The 19,186-nt window shown below is 52.9% G+C and overlaps 2 protein-coding genes across 4 annotated transcripts; both read right to left on the bottom strand.

Moving 5' to 3' along the window:
- Nucleotides 1-2,956: 2,956 nt before the first annotated feature.
- On the bottom strand, nucleotides 2,957-8,884 carry LOC306649651 (uncharacterized protein). 2 transcript variants are annotated; one of them, XM_079120782.1, is made up of 11 exons: nucleotides 8,722-8,884; nucleotides 8,500-8,640; nucleotides 8,219-8,414; nucleotides 8,020-8,108; nucleotides 7,079-7,189; nucleotides 6,784-6,951; nucleotides 6,045-6,267; nucleotides 5,603-5,719; nucleotides 4,722-4,796; nucleotides 3,759-3,862; nucleotides 2,957-3,151 (listed from the first exon to the last, which is right to left on the bottom strand). In XM_079120782.1, the coding sequence occupies exons 1-11, from the start codon at nucleotides 8,794-8,796 to the stop codon at nucleotides 3,038-3,040; spliced, it is 1,413 nt and encodes a 470-aa protein (XP_078976908.1). In that variant the 5' UTR covers nucleotides 8,797-8,884; the 3' UTR covers nucleotides 2,957-3,037. The 2 variants fall into 2 exon arrangements, with proteins under 2 accessions (XP_078976908.1, XP_078976909.1); XM_079120783.1 differs by having other exon boundaries at nucleotides 2,998-3,143.
- A 1,193-nt stretch (nucleotides 8,885-10,077) lies between these two features.
- ZNF213 (zinc finger protein 213) lies at nucleotides 10,078-16,201 on the bottom strand. 2 transcript variants are annotated; one of them, XM_079120795.1, is made up of 6 exons: nucleotides 15,666-16,201; nucleotides 13,972-14,485; nucleotides 13,180-13,303; nucleotides 12,879-12,952; nucleotides 12,582-12,705; nucleotides 10,078-11,615 (listed from the first exon to the last, which is right to left on the bottom strand). In XM_079120795.1, the coding sequence occupies exons 2-6, from the start codon at nucleotides 14,368-14,370 to the stop codon at nucleotides 10,969-10,971; spliced, it is 1,368 nt and encodes a 455-aa protein (XP_078976921.1). In that variant the 5' UTR covers nucleotides 14,371-14,485; nucleotides 15,666-16,201; the 3' UTR covers nucleotides 10,078-10,968. The 2 variants fall into 2 exon arrangements, with proteins under 2 accessions (XP_078976921.1, XP_078976922.1); XM_079120796.1 differs by having other exon boundaries at nucleotides 15,859-16,201.
- Nucleotides 16,202-19,186: the final 2,985 nt, after the last annotated feature.

Raw genomic sequence — 19,186 nt, 5'->3', positions numbered from 1 at the left:
TGTGTAATGGACGTGCCCACCATCGCACTGGGAAGGCCTAGAGGAAACTCCCTTCAGTAGGCATGGAGAACAAAATCGCTCAGGGAAGTGTCAGCCTCCTCCCACAGCCCTGTGAAGGCCATTCTCTGCAGGCACTGCATGACAATGGAAAACTGTGCTCTTGCAGTCTCCTGAGCAGTGGGAAAGATGGGGTCCCCAGTATGTTTGGAGAAATGGGATAATAATGCCAAAGTGGAAGGGACAGGAGAGTTCCATGTGGGTTTTAAAAGCAAAAAGAACTATGCTTTTATTTGTATATATGACAAGCTCCAGCAGTGGCACCTGGATTATCTGGAATGAGCAATTTCTGATTTTACTCTACACCATGACTTGTGGTCTGGGAAATTTCCCCTTGAGAGTGAAGTAATGTATTGCATTGACTAAAGGATAAATTTTTATTATGGATATGTCAAATGTTCATTAAAACAGAGAAACTAGTATTAGTGACCCTCAGTTTACCCCATTATCAACTCACAGATAAGTTTACCTGTTTTCATCCAGCCCATGATTTTTTTTTTTTTTTTTTTTTAACCAGGAAATGACCCAGGAACACTTAACCTCTGAGCCACATCCCCAGCCCTTTTAAAAATTTTATTTAGAGACAGGGTCTCACTGAGTTGCTTAGGGCCTTGCTAAGTTGCTAAGGCTGGCTATGAACTCGTGATCCTCCTGCCTTAGCCTCCCGAGTTCAGCCCATGATTTTAAAGCAAACCAGTTGTCCTGAAATAATCTGTAAATAATTGTGTGTTTAAAAAGACAAGGAGTTTTTCAAATTTGTGTAACTACAATACAACTATACATCTAGACGCTGAACAGTTGGGATATATATATATAATGAATAGTTCTTGAAATAATGTAAAGAACACCAGCATTCCCCTCTGAAAATTGAAAAAGCACATTGGTATGAAAATGTTCCCTCTTGTACTTACTTAGGGTTTGACTAAGTTCAAACTCTCCAAAATTCCCTTCCTTCGCTGGGGGGCGGGGGGCATATACATAACTAATTACCTTCAGTTCAATTCTTTGCAACCTCTTTTCCGGGAGGCCTAAAACGCAACTTATTTACCCCGGGTGGGACTCGAACCCACAATCCCTGGCTTAGGAGGCCAATGCCTTATCCATTAGGCCACCGGGGCCGACAAGTCAAGGAACTCTCTGTTCTTGAGCCAGTCTCTTCATTTTTCGCGTGGTTCCCGCAAAATCCGACTGGGCCTTGGGATTCGTTCTGGACCCTGTCCGGTCGCTGGACTTCACTTCTCGGTCTGCGCTCCGGCTCGGAATCTCGCCCGCTCCCCAGCCTCCTTGGGACCCAGCTGCGCGGGCGAAGATGGAGCTCAGCGACGCGCGACCCTGCTTTTTATCTAGGGTCGTTGGCCTGGGCGGTATGCGTCTGGCTTGGGGAGCCAGGGACCCCCAGTTTAAATCCAGGGCCGGCCCTTTAACCCGGAAAGCCTCCGTGGGGAAGTGTGCCGTGACGCCCGAGGCGGAGCAGGGCGACGCAGTGCTCCGCAGTGGACAGGGACCCACCGGGGGCAGCGAGCCCTCCTCCTCTCCCACTGTCCCTTGGAGGACACGCCACCTGTGGGGCCAGCGTCCGTTCCTGTGGCTGTTTTTTGGGTTCAGCAGATCCCGCCATGGAGTCTGACTCAACGGCCCTAAAATAACCTCCGGGCGCTGCCAGCCAGACCGCGGCGCAGGCGTGGCCTCCGAGCGCCGGGCCGAGCGGGCTCGAGCGCCCCCGGACCCTGGCGCCCGCGCAGCCCCGCGGGTCCGCAGCGCGCGCAGTTCTGCGCTGAGCCACCGAGCGTCGCGGAGAGCGAGGGGCCGTGGCCGCCAGCCCGGTCCCCGGGCCCCTTTCGCGCCGCGTGGCCGGCCAGGAGGGACCCCTGGGCTGGCCTGGGGAGGGCTCGAGCTGGCGGGCCGGAGGTTCCCAAGGGGCGCGGAACCGGCCCGGCCTCCATTTCAGACGTCCGCGCCCCCGAGGAGGATGCACCGTCGCAAGGTCCGAGCGCGGGGCTTTGCCCTGCGGCGTCGGGACCGTGAATGCAGACCCGCGTGTGGCGCCGCCTCACCAGCGCGCGGCTCAGGGCCGTCACGGCCGCCGTCGTGCGGCCGCTATCACGGTAACGTCCTGGGTCTTAAAAGGCACGTCCTTTGATCTCCTCGGGGCCACGCCCCATCCCACCCACAAGCAAGCCAAACTCTCGCCCGCCACTTTCCATCGCCTGGACTGGGCAGCACAGCTCGCGGTGCGGCGTCGGGACGCAGCGTGCGGGTGTCCGGCCGCCGCCTCCGGTCGCCCTGGCTGCAACCACGACCGCGGTGCTCAATTGCAGACGCGGGGCGGTGTCCAGGCTCCGGGCGGTCGGGGAGAAAGCCTCTTAGAGCCGGAGTGTCCTGGCCCAGTGGGACTGTCGTCCCGAGAGAAGGAAAACTTCTGAGTGGAATTAGAAAAATATTCCCCGCAGCGACCACGAAGGGACTCGAACCCCCAATCTTCTGATCCGGAATCAGACGCCTTATCCATTAGGCCACGCGGCCCCACGCCTTTCTGATCGCAATTTTTTCTATAAAGTGTGTCGAAGCGCCTGCGCATTGTACCCATGCGCATGCTCAAAGTGAACAAAGGCCCTACCCTGGGCGGCTCCACGCGGGCGGGGCTTCCAGCTTGGACGCAGTGCGGGTATCGCGCCGCGCCAAGAGTTCGAATCGGGATGAGCCCGCAGGTCCCCACCCTCCCCCGGCAGTCCTCTCCGGCTCCTAGAGGCCCTTTCCGACAGGCCCCAGTCCCGCCTCTGGTTCCCAGGGGCACAATTGCACCCTAACCAGTGCCAGGTACCTTACATCCGTCATGGCACTTATTTCACAGATCCCCGAGAGCAGGCACTGTCCCACGCACAGCGATCATTAACAGATATTTATTGAACGCTAAGCGCCATGCCCAGGCTGCCTGCCCCGTTGTCCTGAGGAAGTCGATAGACTGGATGTGCCAGGGCGGTCAGGCCAGCAGGCAGAGCCGGCGCCGGAGGGAGCTGCGGATCTCCAGGCAAGCCTTGCGGAGTTCATCGCAGTCTGGCCCCAGCACGTCCAGCTCACACACCCGCCTGTTGACCTGAGGGGTCACACTGAGCCTGTGCCCAGGACTCTAGGCCCTGTGGGGATCAGCCTGGCTCCCGTTGCAGCCCTTGCCTACTGTTTTGTAAGGCCTGAAATTTCAAGTGCTCCTTGAAATCTTTGAGCCTCGCACTACCCCCAAAGGCCTAACAGGATTCCCCTGCTCCTCACCCTCCAGTTCCCCTCTCAGTAAGACCAGCTGCGTCCCCCTCTAGGCTCCACCTCTCTGCCAGCCCACATAACTTTTTTTTTTTTTCCTACATAAGTAGTCAAATAAGCCAATCCCACGCTCTGTGGGAACCAGGGGCATCTCACCCTCTTGTCTCTAGGAAGCTTGCTTCCCACTGTCCCTGCTGGCTCCCTGTTTCCAAGTGCATCCCCTGCAGCCCTGCATGGCATTCCCGTCCTCCTCCCCCAGATTTTAGTGTATGTGAGTAACTGCTGTTCTCATCTGAACAGAGCCAGGTGTCCTGCGTTTCATTACCTCAGACTGTTGAGGGCAGGGAATCCCCCCTTCACCAACGGGGCTGATGGGAAGGGCTAGGGAGTAGGGGTCCATCCAGCCCCTATCTCCTGATCACCCACACACCCACACACACACACACCTCAGTCAGCTGCTCTAGGAGATCTCCCCTGGGGTTGGCTCTGAGGACCTCCACCAGCGTCAGGACTAAGTCAGAACCCTTCTCATCCCGATAGGCCACACAGCCTAGGTCAGGGAACAAGGGCCAGAGAGTAAGGCTCAGGCCCCTGCCTCTGCCTCTCAACCCCAGGGGCCCACTGTGACTGGACATGGGGGATAGCAAGCTCAGAGGATCCAGAGATCAGGCCAGAGAGAACAGGGTGTGGGGCGGGGACTTCTTGCAGTTGGACCAAATTGTTTCTCAGTGTTTGCTGAGTGATTATGTGTATAGCTTCAATATTGAATAAAATATTGATCCATTTGCTATGGATCTACTAGGTGTCAGGCAGGGCTCTGAAACAAACAGTCTGCCCTGCCCTCACAGAAGTTACAACCTGAGGAAGTGGTGCACATGCACTGCTTCACAGAGGGCACTTGACATGGGCTCACTAGCATTGCTATTAATTAGTGAAAACCATGGAATCTCAGCAGCTCAGGAGACTGAGGCAGGAGGATCACAAGTTCAAAACCAGCCTCAGCAATTTGGTGAGGCTGTAAGCAACTCAGTCAGATATAAATATAAACATATAAAAGGGCAAGGGATGTGGATCAGTGGTCAAACACTCATGAGTTTAATCCCTGGTGAGAGAGAGAGAGAGAGAGAGAGAGAGAGAGAGAAGAAAAAAGAGGAGGAGGAGGAGGAGGAAGAGGAGAAGGAGGAGGAGGAGAAGGAGAAGAAGAAGAACAACAACAACAACAAAGGAAGGAAGGAAGGAAAGAAAGAAAGACAAGAAAAGAAAAGAAAAGAAAAGAAAAGAAAACTGTGGAAGGAGATGTCTTAACTGCAACGGGGCTGGTTATTCTGAATCCCAACCCTGGCTGCCACTAAGGCCACTCCAGATCTCAGAGCAGGAAGCTGGGTCCAGTGTAACCACGAACTTCTTACCCTCAGTGGCTGCATACACTGTCAGGATGTCTGCTTGGTCAGAGCTTCCTGGAGTGGAGCCCCTGGAGGGGCTGCCTGAAAGAGAAGTCGATTGCAATCACCAGCATCCTCAGACTCCACCAGGTGCAGTTTCTCCCCATCTCTGGCTCAAGAGTAGCACAGGGCAACGGAAAGATAGCTGGAAACCTAAATGTCAGCCCTGTGTTTACTAACTGTAACCTTAGAGAAGCTACTTCATCTTAGTGAGAGTTGCTTCCAGGATTAATTAAGGGGAGTGAGTAGCCCTCACTTCCCAAAGGCCTATGCAATTTTTTCCTCCCTTTTTCTCTTGGCAAAGAGTGGGCAGAGGTGATGGTGAAATACAAAAGAACCAAAGTAGCGCCATTTTGTTCTGACCTGACTCTGTTGTATGCTTGCTTATAATGTTTTCCTTCCAGCCTCCTGAAGATGCATCTATGTTGACAGTACAGTAGGCCCTTCCCACATCCCTATGGCCCTGATGTATAACAAAATGACTCTGAAATGTATTATCAAAACGATTGTCCAATGTAATCAAAGTAACTGTCTTTCTGACCTACATGTGCCTCAATGGTTCTTGTGGGTTTTGTGGGTTTTGCCTTTATAACCTCTACTTCTAAAATTCAGGTGCTGGGAGTTCTTTGAGGTGCTAACCTGCTCCCAGCCACCACTTGCCTGGCATGCTCACTAAAGAACCCTGTTCCCCTTCAATTTGGCTTAATATACATAGTGGTTAGTAATTTTCACGTACTCTGTGACAACAGCAGGACACCAGCTAAGAGCCCCAGAAATGCCCTCTGAACAGTTCCCACCCTGATACCAGACCTGTCAAGCCCAAGCTCTGGAGGGAAAGCAGGACCCACCTTGGGCATGAGCATGGATCTGGAGGACATCTGCCTGTGTAGGGATAGCTGGAAGTGTCCCACGCCATCGCCAGTACCAGGGGAGAGCCACTGGCCCCACACCAGCATCCCTCTTTCCTGGTGGGGGGTCAGATACTTTCACTCAGTGGGTACCTGGGGATGTCTCTAAAGGTCCAGAACTGATGTGAATAGCGGGGTCAAAGCAAGAACCCAACCCCTGAGCCCCGCATCAGGCCTGCTAAGCTGGAAATATTCAGGGTGATGAAAGACCAGGCTGGGATTAGGGGTTCAAATCTGTAGGCTCAATTCTAGGACAGAGTAGAAAGAATGCTCAGGCTTCCTGTGGAAGGTAGACAGCATGCATGGAAGGCTGAGGGCCGACAGGAAAGCCAGAGCAGGAGAAGGCAGACTGCAGGCGGGCTGCTCACCCCCACAGGCTTACCCCCGCGGCAGGCCTGAAGCAGGAAGATCTTGGGGCTGCCCTGCAGTGCCTGGCAATGGCTCAGCTCCCGCACCAGTGCCTCTGGCTGCACCTCCTGTCCATCAGCCCCCAGCAGTTGCCCCTGAGGCCCTCCATGGGCCATCAGGGCCACAAGGGCACAGCTCACAGGGCCCTTACAGGTGTCCAGCCTCTCCCGGAACTGAGCCAGCTCTGCCTGAAACCCCTGGAGTGGGGACAAGGTTGAGGCCTGGGCCACAGCCACTGCCTCCCTAGCCCCTGGCTGTCCTCCAGGGGGCTGAGATGTCTTCTCCAGTGTCTGCCCACCCAGTCTCCACCTGCCTCAAGCCTCAGGCCCAGGGAAGAAGCCCTAACTCCCTGCTGCAAGTCCTGGCACGGCTCACTGTGGAGGTCCAGCTTGCCAGAGCCGATTCTCCTCCTACCCCAGTGGGTAAGAAGTTAAAGGCATGAGGAGAGGGCAGCAGGATGATGAAGTCCAGAAACAAAACCAACAGACTCTTGGAGGGAAAGCTTTGAACTGGGGAGACTCAGTACCAAGGGAGACCAGACTCTCCAAGGCAGGAAAATGACTGCCATGCATGCAGCAGGGAAGATGGAGGCTAGACCTATGGGTGCACTTCCTGCTGGTGATGTGGGAGAGGTCAGGAGGGGATCCCCAAGATCCTAGGGGAGGGGTGCCCTTTCTTTGAAGTACCACCAGAAGTCCTGGGCTTCCCCTTACCTGAGCTGTAGGGTCCTTTCTCAAGGTGATCTCGAAGCCCAGGGCCTGGCACAGGTGCCCCAGCGCCTTCACATCATGCTGGGCCCCGGGCCGGTCTTGGATCACTGCCAGGAGGAGGGCAGCCTTGACCCCCAACAGGTCATACTGAGCCCTGAGCCTGGGTCCTGTCTACAGAGAGGGTTGAGGCACATTCAAAATGGTCTAGGGGACCCCAAACTCTTAGCCTCCCCCAACTGGGTGTCCTCAGGCTCATCCCACCTGCAGCTGCAGCCCTAGGATGGGATCCCTCCCTCACCTCAGGCCTCCAGGGCTCCACACCTCCCAGGCATAGTGCTCCCCGTAAGGAGCTCTGAAGGAATGGGCAGCAGGTATCCCCAGTAGAGTCTCCAGCCACCCTGCAGAAGAGCTGGGAGGGTGGGCCCCGGGACACCTCAGAGGGCTGCTTGGTGAGGGATCTGGGGGGAGGGGCACTGCCCAAGTGGGTGGCAGGATCCTGACTCCAGGGTAAGGCTTTGCATGTTCCTGGCTACTACAGGCTTTTTCGGGTCAACTGCCAGAGGGAGGGAGGAGGATGAGGAGGGCAGGATGGACCTACACAGGCCTCAGCTCTAGTTCAGGCTCAAGGTCAGACTTACCTGGGCATGTCATGTCTGTCCTCAAGTGGACAGTGGGCATATCATTACCTCCTGCCCTGCCCCGGGGGATCAGCGTACACACTAGAGCTCACCAGAGTGGGGCAAGCCTGTGGAGGAAGGCTCTTAGGGCAGGTGTTTCCCTGGCAGATCTTTGGAGAAGAGCTGGCGCCCGTATGCCCCACCCACAGGGTCACCCAGCCACCACCCAACTGCACAGTCAGAACTTCAGACCCCAGGACCAGACCTGGGTCAGTCCCAGCCCTGCAGTGACAGCAGTCCCTGCCTGGATGAGTGTCAAAACGGACAGATGGAGGTGCCAGTCTGGATGCCTGGAGTACAAGGAAGGGCATGCTGGTGGCCTCAGAGGCTGAGACCATGTGAGGCTGGCCAGGACAACAGGGAGGCCTGCCACACAGAGAGTGGCTTGGGCAAGGTCGTGGAATGGGAACCTGGAGTGTCTGGGGTGGTCCTCCGTGGGCACAGGTGTGCCCAAGGCTGACACAATAGTGAATGGGGAACAGGTATGTGAATGAATCTAACTGGAACAGCAGGGTGGGGGGCCCAGGACCACCGTCTCCCACTCCCCTCCTGAGGCCTCCACCTCTGTCAGCAGTCGCAACAGGGACCAGTGTGGACAGCAGCCGCAGAGCTCCCTCAGGCCATCAAGGAAGGCTCCGGGCTCCGGGGCAGCTGGTGGAGACAGCACAGAAGCTTCATGTTGGCCAGAGTGGGAGCTTTCCCGCCCATCCCCTGCCCCCACTTTATCCCCCCAGAACCAAAGTCCCTGCCCAGCTACTCACCCCCATGGTCACTTGAGAGTAGCAGGAAGACTTTGGGGCAGCCCCTCAGAGCCTCACAGCAACTCAGCTCCCGGACCAACAGCTGTGCATGCCTCAGCTGCCCACTGGGGGCCACTAGGGCTACAAGGGCACAGCTCACAGGTCCCTTGTGGGCATCCAGATGCTGCCGAAACCAAACCAGCTCCTCAAGGAAGCACTAGGGCAAGAGCCAAGGCCTGGTCTGAGTCCAGGGAGACCCTGAATGGGATGGGTGCTGGGGCTAGGTGAGGAATGAGGCTCACCTGGACAGAGGTCCTCCTCTTCTCACACTTTTCAAAGCCCAGGGACGCGAATATGCAGTCCAGGGCAGTGACTGTAGCAGTGGACACCCCATGACTGCTGATTGTCAGGGCCACTCTTGAACCCTGCAGGCTGTATTTCCCCTGAGAAGGTAAAGCCAGAGCTGGGGCTGGGGCTCTGCTGGGTGTCGGGAGTGGGCTGGGCCAGGTGCAGCCTCCCACTACCTTTCTCCCCAGGCTGTCTTGAGCATCTGCCCACTGTGAGGCTGCCTGCAGGGTCCCAGCCACCAGGAAGGCCATGCAGATCAGGTGGGACTTTATCCAAGCACCAGCTCACCTCCTTGGTCCTGACTCACAGTACCCTGGGTCCCAACCCTTGCCCTCTCCACAAGCTGTCTCCTATCAGCTGTTTATGACCTGAGCTGGACTCTGCCAATCTCCTCTGGAAGCCTGGGCTCCACTACCCCAGCTCAACTCTGTTCTTTTGCTCCAGCTGATTACTTTCTGGCTGACATTGATGTGCCCCCACCTGAGCCAGGAACCTGCGCCCGTTTCTATTCTTAGCACTTGGCTCACATTCCTATCTGATCTTGTTACACCAGAGTGTCTCCTTTTGGAGGCAGCTACCAGCTCTAAAAAATGTTCATACTGCCCCCACCACCCCTTACATTCCTAACACCCACACACACACATACACACACACACATGCACACAACAGCTCTGAGCCCGCGAGTCCAATATCACTGACTGGAATCAACCTTGTCCACAGTTCAACCCTGTTTGCTTCATCTGGGAAATGGGGACAGTCATAACCACAGGAAGATGTGCTAAATAGGGGGCTGGCTGAGAAAGGGCCCTGACGGAGGCTGGCACACACGGGCCAGTTAGAGAGGGACAGGGACATCTTATCCCACCTGCTCTCAGATGGACCTGAGACAACACCAGGCAAATAGGAAGGGATCTGGTTAGGAGGGGGTACTCAGGTGACCACTGGCTCTGACCAAGCATCCACCAGCTCTGCACAGGCCCTAGTGTGGGCCTGGGCAGGGGTAAGGTTGGATATCAAGGGCTGTCTGGGGAACAAGGGCAGGGCCCATTTTGACCTGTAACCCTTAAGCACAAGACAGCCTCAGGTTCTCGGACCTAATGAGCAGCACAAGCATTCCAAACAACTGAGACAGCCCCTTTCCAGCCCCTTGCCCATTTCATCATTGGGGAAGAAGAGGGCCTGATGAACAACCCATGTCCTGTCTGGCTCCTCACTCTGTCAGGGCAAAGAGGTGGCCCAGACCAGGGAAGACACTGGCTGACAGAGTGGGATGAGAAAACCAGGGTACATGACTGCCCTTAGGGATCCAACCCACCTACAAGCCCAGGATGTGGCTCTACCTGGTGACCACACAACTCTACAAACCAGCAGCATGACCAGGCCAGGAGGCCAAGAATTGAATTCCCATCCCCTAGCAGACACCTGAAGACAGACTGCGCTCAGCAGTAAAGGGCTTGCCTAACATGCATGAGATTCTTGGTTCAATCCCAAGAACAGCAAAAAAAAACAAAAAAGGAAAAAGACACAGAGACTAAAGGGAAGTTTCCACATTTATTCAAACCCTTTTGAGACCCACTGGGTTAAGCTCTTTGGGAGTCCCTGGCCTGTATGTGTTACTGCAAGTCTGCACAAGATACAGACCAAAGAATGGAATGTAGCGCTTGAGGAGTCAGCAAAGAAGTGCTGATGTTAAGTACCACAAAGGCCAGTCCTCTGGAAGAGTGGACGGTAGGAGACTTCTGCCCACCTTGTTCCTGGTCTCCAGGGTTGGCCTCCTGTTGCTGGAGCCACTGCCACCACCTCCAGACTAGCATATGGGTGGTTCTTGGGGGCTCATAGCAGGGTGAGTCTGCCAAGAGTAAAGGCAAGCAGCTTCCTATGGCCAGGCCTGGTCTGGAAGTGGGAGATGATGAAAGCTGAAAAGCTCCTAGGCACACATCCAAAACCCAGATTCTCCGAGGTGTGGGCTGACTGTCTCTCCCAAAGTCCAGCAGCCCCTGGCGCCAAGGGCAGTTCTCCATCCCCACTGGAAGGCACAGGTTGACAGGGCAGAGGACCTGGCTCATGGACCCACCTAAGAAGGTAGGGAACAAAGAGCAACGGCCAGGCAAAGCTGAGGGGTCCTTGGGAAGAAGCCCCAGGCCTTGCCTGAGTCCTCAACTACTTCCTGCTCCAGCCAGGAATGTGCCAAACTCCAGGAAACTAGAGGAGGTAAAAACACAGAGCAAGAAGAGGAAGACAAAGTAGCAGAATTTCCATTCCCCAGGAGCAGGGCAGGCCAGCTTTGGGGGATGCCCCTGCGAGTTCTGTTCAGGCCTGGCAGTGGTGGAAGACCAGTGGAGAATCCTCAATGGGGACAAAGGGGGATCACCGGGAGCACCTGCCTTGCTCACCCAGTCCCCACTGGCTGCTCACCCCACGTGCTAGGCCATCTTGGCGTGCAGGCTCTGGTGGGCGATGAGGTGTGCACGCTGCTTGAAGCTCTTGTCACACTCGCCACAGCCAAAGGGCCGCTCGCCAGTGTGCACGCGCCGGTGGTCCAACAAGTAGGAGCGCAGGGAGAAGCTCTTGCCGCAGTCGCTGCAGCCAAAGGGCTTCTCGCCGGTGTGGATGCGCTGGTGGTCCGCCAGGTAGGCGCTGCGGCTGAAGCTCTTGCCACATTCAGAGCACGAGAAGGGCTTCTCACCCGTGTGCACGCCCTGGTGACGCACCAGGTCCGAAGAGCTGCGGAAGCTCTTGTCGCACTCGGGGCACTTGTGTGGCTTTTCACCCGTGTGCGTGCGCTGGTGCCGTGCCAGATCTGAGCCCCAGCGGAAGCGCTTCCCGCACTGCCCGCAGCTGTGAGGCTTCTCGGCAGCTAGGTCCCGAAACTGGCGCCTGCGAGTGGGCGGCCGACCCCGCCGCACCCCCACCAGCTGGCCAAGGGCTGCCCCTGGCCGGTTCTCGCTCTCCCAGGCCTCAGCCTCTTCGGGGCTCCAGGATACAGACACCTCACCGCCTGGCTGGCGTGGAAGCACCATCACTGCCTCCTCCAGCTGGGCCCTCTCGCTCTGGCTTTTGAGCCCCAAACCTGCAAAGGGGAGGGAGCAGACTCTTCAGTCCTACTTTGTTCTGGAGCTGGTGCTGAGGCCAGGAAGAAATGCAGCTCAGGGGAAAGCTCCCTGGGTAGGAGGGTCAGATGGGCAAGCCCAAGTTCCCTCATCTACAAAATGGGATAGTGATGCAAAGCCAATAGAGTAGTTCTGAGCGAGCCCCAGAAGGTCCAGCTGGGCAGACTGTCTGCAGAGATGCCTGCTAATCATGACCCTCCACTAGGTCCCTTACTCAACAAGGTCCTTAGTCCATTCAAGTACCTTGGGTTCTACACCTGGAACCAAAGGCCCACTCTCCAAGCTCATTGAATGGACTCAGCTTAATTTGGTGAATTACCCATACTCAAACTGGTAAAAACAGGTACAAGTGATGTGGTTATGCAGTCCCCTCACTCCACAGGCTCCAGCTCTCCAAACTTAAGAATACACAGTAACTTCAGATAAGGAAGGATCTCAGCCAGGTCTACTGAGTGGTGTGGGTTAACTGAGATGATACTGGCTTGGAGAGGAACCCATAGTGTGTGGCTTCAAATGGCAAGGTGTGTGGATTGGAGAGCAGCCCAGCCCTGTCAACATTCCTTCAGCTGGTGAGGCAAGGTGGCCTCACAACAAAGCATGTCTTAGTGCTGTCCCTTCAGTGTGCACTGACTTTTCTGAGTCTCAGTTCCTCATCTATTAAATGAGGACAATATTTCAATGCATTATATTGTGTGAATCAAAGAAGAAAATACCCTTACCAGCACTCAGCACAGGCTGGCACATCTTAGGCACTTATCACATGATATACACATAGAGGTACAGAGAACTGAACATCAATACAAGAAAGGAATCCCACAGGGCTCTTGAGGAAACCAAGGAAAAGCCCACTTTGGAATGGGCTGAGGGAAGCATGGGAATAAAGACTGAGAATTGCATCAGGAAGAGGGGCCCATCAAGACCCTTACCTAGGGCAGCATTCCGGGAATTCTCCCGCTTTATGTCCCAGAAGAGATTCCTTTGAGCAGGATCCAGAGAACCCCATTCTTCCCGTGAGAAATAGAAGGGAATGTCTCCCAATGCCACAGGTCCCTGGAATGAGGAAGGAAGACTGGGCTCAGGTTGCTGTGCTTAAGCCTCCCAGGCAGCTGTGGGTGGGGACAGGGTGGGTCAGATGAAAGAGGCCTACAGGAGAAAGCAAGGAACATTTTATAAACTCAACAGTGCCAAGGGTCTCAGAGAGGACAAAGGGACTGGTAACTCACATGGACCCCAGAAGCAAAGCAGGCATCTGTGGTCTCTCTGGTATTCCCCTCTTTAAGAAGAGCAGGAAGCTGGGCTGAAGGAAAAGAATGGAGCCTCAGAGAGGCCACTTCAGGCCTGAGACTGAGACCTTAGTCTCCCCTGCACATGTGCACATGCATACACACACATACACAGAGATGCACATGTGCATGTATGACTGGGCTTCAGACAACAGAAACATCCTACCTGCTACACTTAGGGCAATGCTTGAGAAGGAGCAAGGCCCCTGGCCAGCCACTATAAGGACAGAGGTTTACTTACTGTTGTGGCTATGCTGCTCCTGGGGTACAGGCAGCCGGCTCCATGCCCCCACCATCAGCAAAGGCCCCCTGGCCTGGGATCTTTGGACTGCAGACTCTGGTTCCACCTCCTCTGAGGGCACATCCTGTGCAGGAACCACAACATGCTCATCAGCACCGAGATCAGATGGGGGAGACAGAGTTTAATCCCTGGGAAGGAGACACAGGACATGGCCCTCAGGAGGCTAGGGTGTTGAGAAGGAGATCAATATGGAGCCCTGGGAAAATCCAGAGAAGAATGTAACACCAGGCAGTGCTGTGTGCCCAAGGATACTCCCCATCAATCATGATGCAAAAACCAGCCCTCCTACCAGGTCAGAGCCTCACACCCTAAACAGATCATTAGCACCTCCCCAGATGTTTCCAGTCTCAAGGACCCAACACACCACAAGACAGCAGGGTGTCCACAGTCAGCTCTACCTTCTCATACCCTTCTGGAGTTCTTATGCATATTACCATATCCTGGGGCCTGGCCTAGAGCAGAACATGAATATACATTTGCAGAACCTATATGAAGTTAACCTTCTTTCTGGAACAAGCCCACTTTGCCCTGTGAAACCACCAAAAAGAAACCAACCAAATTTACTTTGTATTCATTTTTCAGAAGAGCAACATGTGTTACATCATGCTTTTGTGCTGCTCCCTTGGGCTCAGGGTCTCCCCTATGCTGTGAGCCTCTTGGAGATTCATCTCCATGGGGATGGCCATTTTCCTTCAGCTCAAGTACCATCTGGATCTGGGAGGGGCCCCTCACCTGCAGCCAGGCTTTCACTGGCTGCTTCTGTAGGTCCTCCACCAAGGCCACAGCTTCCTCGCCACTCCCTGGAAGCTGTCCCCGCACCCGGGCCTGGATCTCCCCTGGCAGCACTGTCAGAAACTGTTCCAGCACCAAACGCTCCAGAATCTGCTCCTTGGTGTGCAGTTCGGGCCTAAGCCAACGGCAGCAGAGCTCCCAGAGCTGGCTGAAGGCCTCATGTGGCCCACCCACATCCCCATAACAGAACTGACGGAAGCGCTGGCGGCAGGCCTCAGAATCCTTGCTGTCTTCCTGCTGGACAGATTCTTGGTCCCAGGAGGAATCTTCCACCTTCACAATCAGAAGTCCTTCTCCCTCCTCAGGAGCCTGGTCCTGATACTCCTGGGGGGATGCCATTCCCCTGGCCTAAGGCTCAGGGCTGGTTGGCCTCAGCCTGGGTCCTGGAGTTGACCCTTTCAATCTCCCAGAGGGATCCCCTGTGATGGCTGGGCTGGCATCTAGACACACACTCCTGGGGAAAGAGCAAACCAGCAGGATTTGGGGAAGAGTGGAATACATAAGCAAACAATCAGCCTAAAGAGTTATCCAGGGACTCCAGTACCCATCCTTTGGTGCCCTGGAACATTTTTTAGGCTTTACTGTAATACCTTGTTCTTTTTGCTTTGTGTGTGTTTGGGGGGGGGGGGTGGCTACTGGGGATCTAACCCAGGGGTGCTTTACCACAGAGCTACATCCCCAGTCCATTTTATTTTTTGAGACAGGGTCTCCCAAGTTGTCCAGCTTTGTCTCAAACTTGCAATTATCCTGTTTCAGCCTCCCTAGTAGTTGGAAGAGTAGCTGAGATTACAGGCATGCACCTTGGTGCCTGGCTATGTTTTGTTCTATGTAACTGTCTTTCCTACTAATAGAGGTTTAGGACTCTATCACCAAGCCTAAAATAAAAAACCCTGGGTTTTTCCTGACTCAACAAACTACAAAACCTAATCTCACTCATTTGGTAGTACTACTGGACCTACTGATATGAGCACACTTATGTTTATATTTATACTACTTGATGTAAATGTCCATGTTTTATGGCAAAAATGCTAATGCATTGGTTCAGTTTGTAAAGATTGATTGAACTATACTTAGGACATTTTTCCATACGTTTATTTAAATTAAAAATTTTAATTATTGTATTTGAGTGTTGTCCCCAATCCCTTTGGAGGTGTTACTTAATATACCATAGGGGCACTGTATTCTTTCTCAAAATTGAAATCTTCTGAATCCCCAAACATATCGGGCGGGGAGGCGGGAGCGGCGCGCTGACACTATCCAAAGCCCTTTATATATAAATGTGTGACACATTCAGGCTGTTACCCTTTACACTTACACTGCAAAGTTACACTTTATGTTGTTACTCTTCAAAATTCTGATAAGTGTATTTTGAAATTTTCTTTTTAGCAACAAACACAAACATCTAATAAAGGGGGGGATTTAAACAATACACAAATACACAGAAGAGAAACTCCCTTCCTTGATGCAGTTGCAATTCTCCCCCTTGACAGTCTGACATATGACGTCCCAGGCCTTTTCCTGTGCTTTTAATAAAAACGTTATCCATATAAATGAAAAAAAAAAGGGAGGGGGGCTTGATGTGTGTTTTCACATAAATGAGAACGTTTCTTTCACTAGAAGCACTACGAGCTTACGTGGTATGGGTGTACTCGGGTTTCTTAAGCAATACACGAGTAATGCATTCGAGTTGGTTCCAGTTCTTCTCTATGACACACTAAGCACTTTATTCACTCTTCTGCTCTTCACAAGTCTCTTGAAAGGTACGCGCGCCATTCTCGTCCTCCGCTGACCGAGGAGGTCTCCCCGGAGAGGCCAGGACTCACTCACCAGGGTCGCTCGGCAGGACGCGGCAGGCGGGTACGTTGACCCGGCCGGAGCCCCGCGCTGTCCCCAGCAGCCTCGCTTGCGCGGAGCTGACGGAAGGCGGGCGCGCAGGGTGTCTGCGCGGAGACCGAGCGGGCAACAGGCGCGCTAGGGCGGACCGCACCTCCCAGCGGAGCACGACCCCTCGGGGTACGCCTCCGGGCGCCGACCCGGGCCACCCGAAGCTCCGCGCTCGACCTTGGAGCCGGGAGGCCCGCGTCGCCGGTCCCCGCCCCCGGGACACACCGCCCACAACCGCCCCGGAGTTCCCAGTTCCGCCGCCAGCCCCAGGCGCCGGAAGCCCGCGCGGGGCTCGCCGGGAAACCACGCGGCGCACGCGCCAGGGCGAGCCGGAAACCGGACGTTTCCCCGCCGACGAGCAGCCAATCAACAGGGAAAGTTCCCGGGGTTAGCCAATCAGCAGGCAGCGACGGCGGCGGGTAGGCACCCAGGCAGCCGGGAGGAAGGCTTGGGTTTGCCTCTGGGTTTGCTGCCTTCCTTCCTCTGCGCTTTTCTTTTCTCGGCGCCTTCGGCCCCTGCGCAGTGGAAAGAGGACGCCTGACGAGCAGAGACCACCCCGGCCCAGCCACCGGAGCGCCAGCCCCGCCGGAAGGGATGCGCTGGAGAGGTTTCCTCCCTCCGCTCCAGATGCTCGGCTCCAACGAGCGGTGGAGGGCCCGGGGACACGCTCCCCGACCCCTGCGTCCCCCTTCTCCCTAGTCTTTCGCCGCCCTGCGATGTCCCAGGCGGGTCCCGCACCCTCCCACCAGCAGCTCTGTCTGCGCAGAGCTGAAGGGCGGCGATGGCCCTGGGGCCCAAAAGGGTCCAGAGCTGGCGGACCGTTTTCGGGAACCTCGAGGTTTTCGTTTCCTTACTTTGGACCCACTCGCACCCTCTCCACGTCTCAAGATTTCAGGCTCCAGATTTTTTCAGAAGTGAAAAGCGCTTTTTTTCGATCATGCACGTTTTGCACGCTTGGTGTAGAAAATAAAAAAGGTTGGAAAATTATAAAGGTATTTCTCTCTTCGTAGAAGTTAGCTTCCTCACTCTGCTCAAATGTCACCCCCTCAGAAAGGTCTTACCTAACCCTCTGAACCATCTCTACCCTGGTTTATTTTTCTTCCTGACGTTTATCGTTTGACACGTATTTGTAATGTGTATCTCACTACTCCACTGTTGGTAGCTACACGAACGCAGACACTTTTTACTGCCCTGCCTCGGGCATCTGCACATGGTAGGTGATCAGTGAACACTGATGGAATGAATGAAGGTTAAAAAAAAAAAAAAAAAAAAAAAAAAAACTAATTTGACATCCAGAAATAAGCTCTAGTCATTTTGTAGTATTTATTATAGTTCTACGTCTGTGACTATATTTCTAATACAAATCAGGAATCACTCTAAGTCATATTCTGTTGATTAAGTAGTATAGATGTCTTTCAGTGTCAGCACATACAAACAAAATGCATGAGTTTTGTAAACTGCTTAGTATTCCCCAGCATGGGAGTTCCATATTTTATTTGTTTTTTTAAAGTTCTTCCCTTTTCTTTCTTATTTTAAAGCATTCTTTTTTTTAAACCTTTATTTTATTTATTTTTATGTGGTACTGAGGATAAAACCCAGTGCTTCACATGTGCTAGGCAAGCGCTCTAGCACTGAGCCACAATTCCAGCCTCCATATTTTATTTAAAGTACTCTCCTTTAGTAGGATAGAGGAAGCGAACCAGGGGAAGGAGGAGGGGAGGCAAAGGTGAGGTACTGGGAAATGAAACTGACTAAATTATACTGATATGCTATGCTGTGTGCATGCACAAATATGTAACAATGAATCACACTCGCACTATTTTGCTGTTATGGGGCGCAACTTAAGAACAGACTGATCACCACTGAGAAATCCAAGTTTGAGAGTCTATTAATCCAGCTGGCTGTCTCACACAATGCCCCAAAAAATGGATATTGGGAGAACAGCCCCAACCATAGGGTTGTAGGGGTTCTTATACCAAAAATCACATCAATCATAAGTATCTGTTGCTTTGATTCGAAATTACAAACTAACATCATGAGATCATCAACAGAGGGGGAAGTGGGTCAAAATGACCCTTACCTAGGTACAAACTAAAGAATGGTTACTAACATCCACACAATCACCATTCACATGATACATTGTTTAGGAGCAATAGGAATCAAAAGAGAGCAATTTTTCATTACATAAGAATTGTCATTTTGTATTGCTAAACATGTCATGCTAAGTAACTGATGATGGGGGTACAGAGGTGGGGTGTTCCCATGGGAGAAGCTTATTTCCTACAAAACATGGAGTCTCAGAGCAAAATGGAGTCTGTTTATTCATTTCCCTTATAGTCTGGCCTATAACATTCTCATGGAGCCAGATCTGTCAGCCCATCATAATGCATAATTATAATGCACCAAAGTCTGGAAAGAAAAATAATTAAAAAATTCAGGATCAGACATACAAACAAAAAACGAAGTGCACTTGGACATTTAGATCGTTTACAATTTTCAGAATTTACAGTTAAACTTGTATATGTAGCTTTGTGCGTTTGCTTGAACACCCTGCTACACCATTGACATTTTGATTGAAACTTTAAGTCTGTGGATTAATATTGGGGAGAAATGGTGTTTTTACAATAATGTTTTCCCATGCAGAGATATATTTTGACTTTTAATATATTTTAGTAAAATTTTGTAGTCTGTCATTTGTTCTTTCTAAAAGTAGGTTGTTTCTTTTGTTCATTTATGATTTTGTGGTTGTGATTATTTCCCCCATTGTATTACTTGCTTCTGTTACAGATTAAAAACACGTCAGTAATTTGAACAAAATCTGAAACAAAGATTTGTTAAATCACAAAAAAATGGTTACCTACTAAAAGTAAAAGGGGTAAGAGAGTCTCTAAAAGTTACGAAAATAGCAACTGCAGGAAGCAAATTCTGCATTTAAGATTGAGGGCACAAACTCAAATACCCCGCCCTTTCTGTCAAGGAAAAGAGTCAGACCTGTAAGAGCCAGCAGCTGTGACAAGTGCACACAGGGAACGCTGCTGGAAGTGAATGCCCAAGCTTTCCTCCCCTGCGCTCTACCAGCCTGTGCTGGGAAGGTGAAAGTCCCTTTCTCCAGCTCTGGCTTTACAGCGTTCTTCTTACGCCCTCTACTGGAAAAAAAAAAATCATAAAATGGGCTAGCATTTCAGGACCATCAAATTTCCGTTCAATAATTTAGAGAATACAGCAAGTCAATCGCCAGGCTTAACCATGGCTAGATGGTTTTTGCACTGTA

The sequence above is a fragment of the Sciurus vulgaris genome (genome assembly GCF_902686455.1).
Source record: "Sciurus vulgaris genome assembly, chromosome: 18".
NCBI lineage: Eukaryota > Metazoa > Chordata > Mammalia > Rodentia > Sciuridae > Sciurus > Sciurus vulgaris.
The sequence above is the reverse complement of the archived record's forward strand: the minus strand, read 5'-3'. Positions and strand labels throughout refer to the sequence as shown.

Bases quoted from the DNA above. Each gene is read 5' to 3' on its own strand.
- ZNF213 (XM_079120795.1), bottom strand. From the start codon at position 14,370: ATGGCATCCCCCCAGGAGTATCAGGACCAGGCTCCTGAGGAGGGAGAA. The intron at 13,304-13,971 runs GTGAGGGGCCCC...GTTCCTGCACAG, and splicing joins CAGTGAAAGCCTGGCTGCAG to GATGTGCCCTCAGAGGAGGT. The intron at 12,953-13,179 runs GTAAGTAAACCT...CTTTTCCTTCAG, and splicing joins GGAGCAGCATAGCCACAACA to CCCAGCTTCCTGCTCTTCTT.
- LOC306649651 (XM_079120782.1), bottom strand. From the start codon at position 8,796: ATGGCCTTCCTGGTGGCTGGGACCCTGCAGGCAGCCTCACAGTGGGCA. The intron at 8,641-8,721 runs GTAGTGGGAGGC...TTACCTTCTCAG, and splicing joins AAGACAGCCTGGGGAGAAAG to GGGAAATACAGCCTGCAGGG. The intron at 3,863-4,721 runs GTAAGAAGTTCG...TCCCTGACCTAG, and splicing joins AGTGTATGCAGCCACTGAGG to GCTGTGTGGCCTATCGGGAT.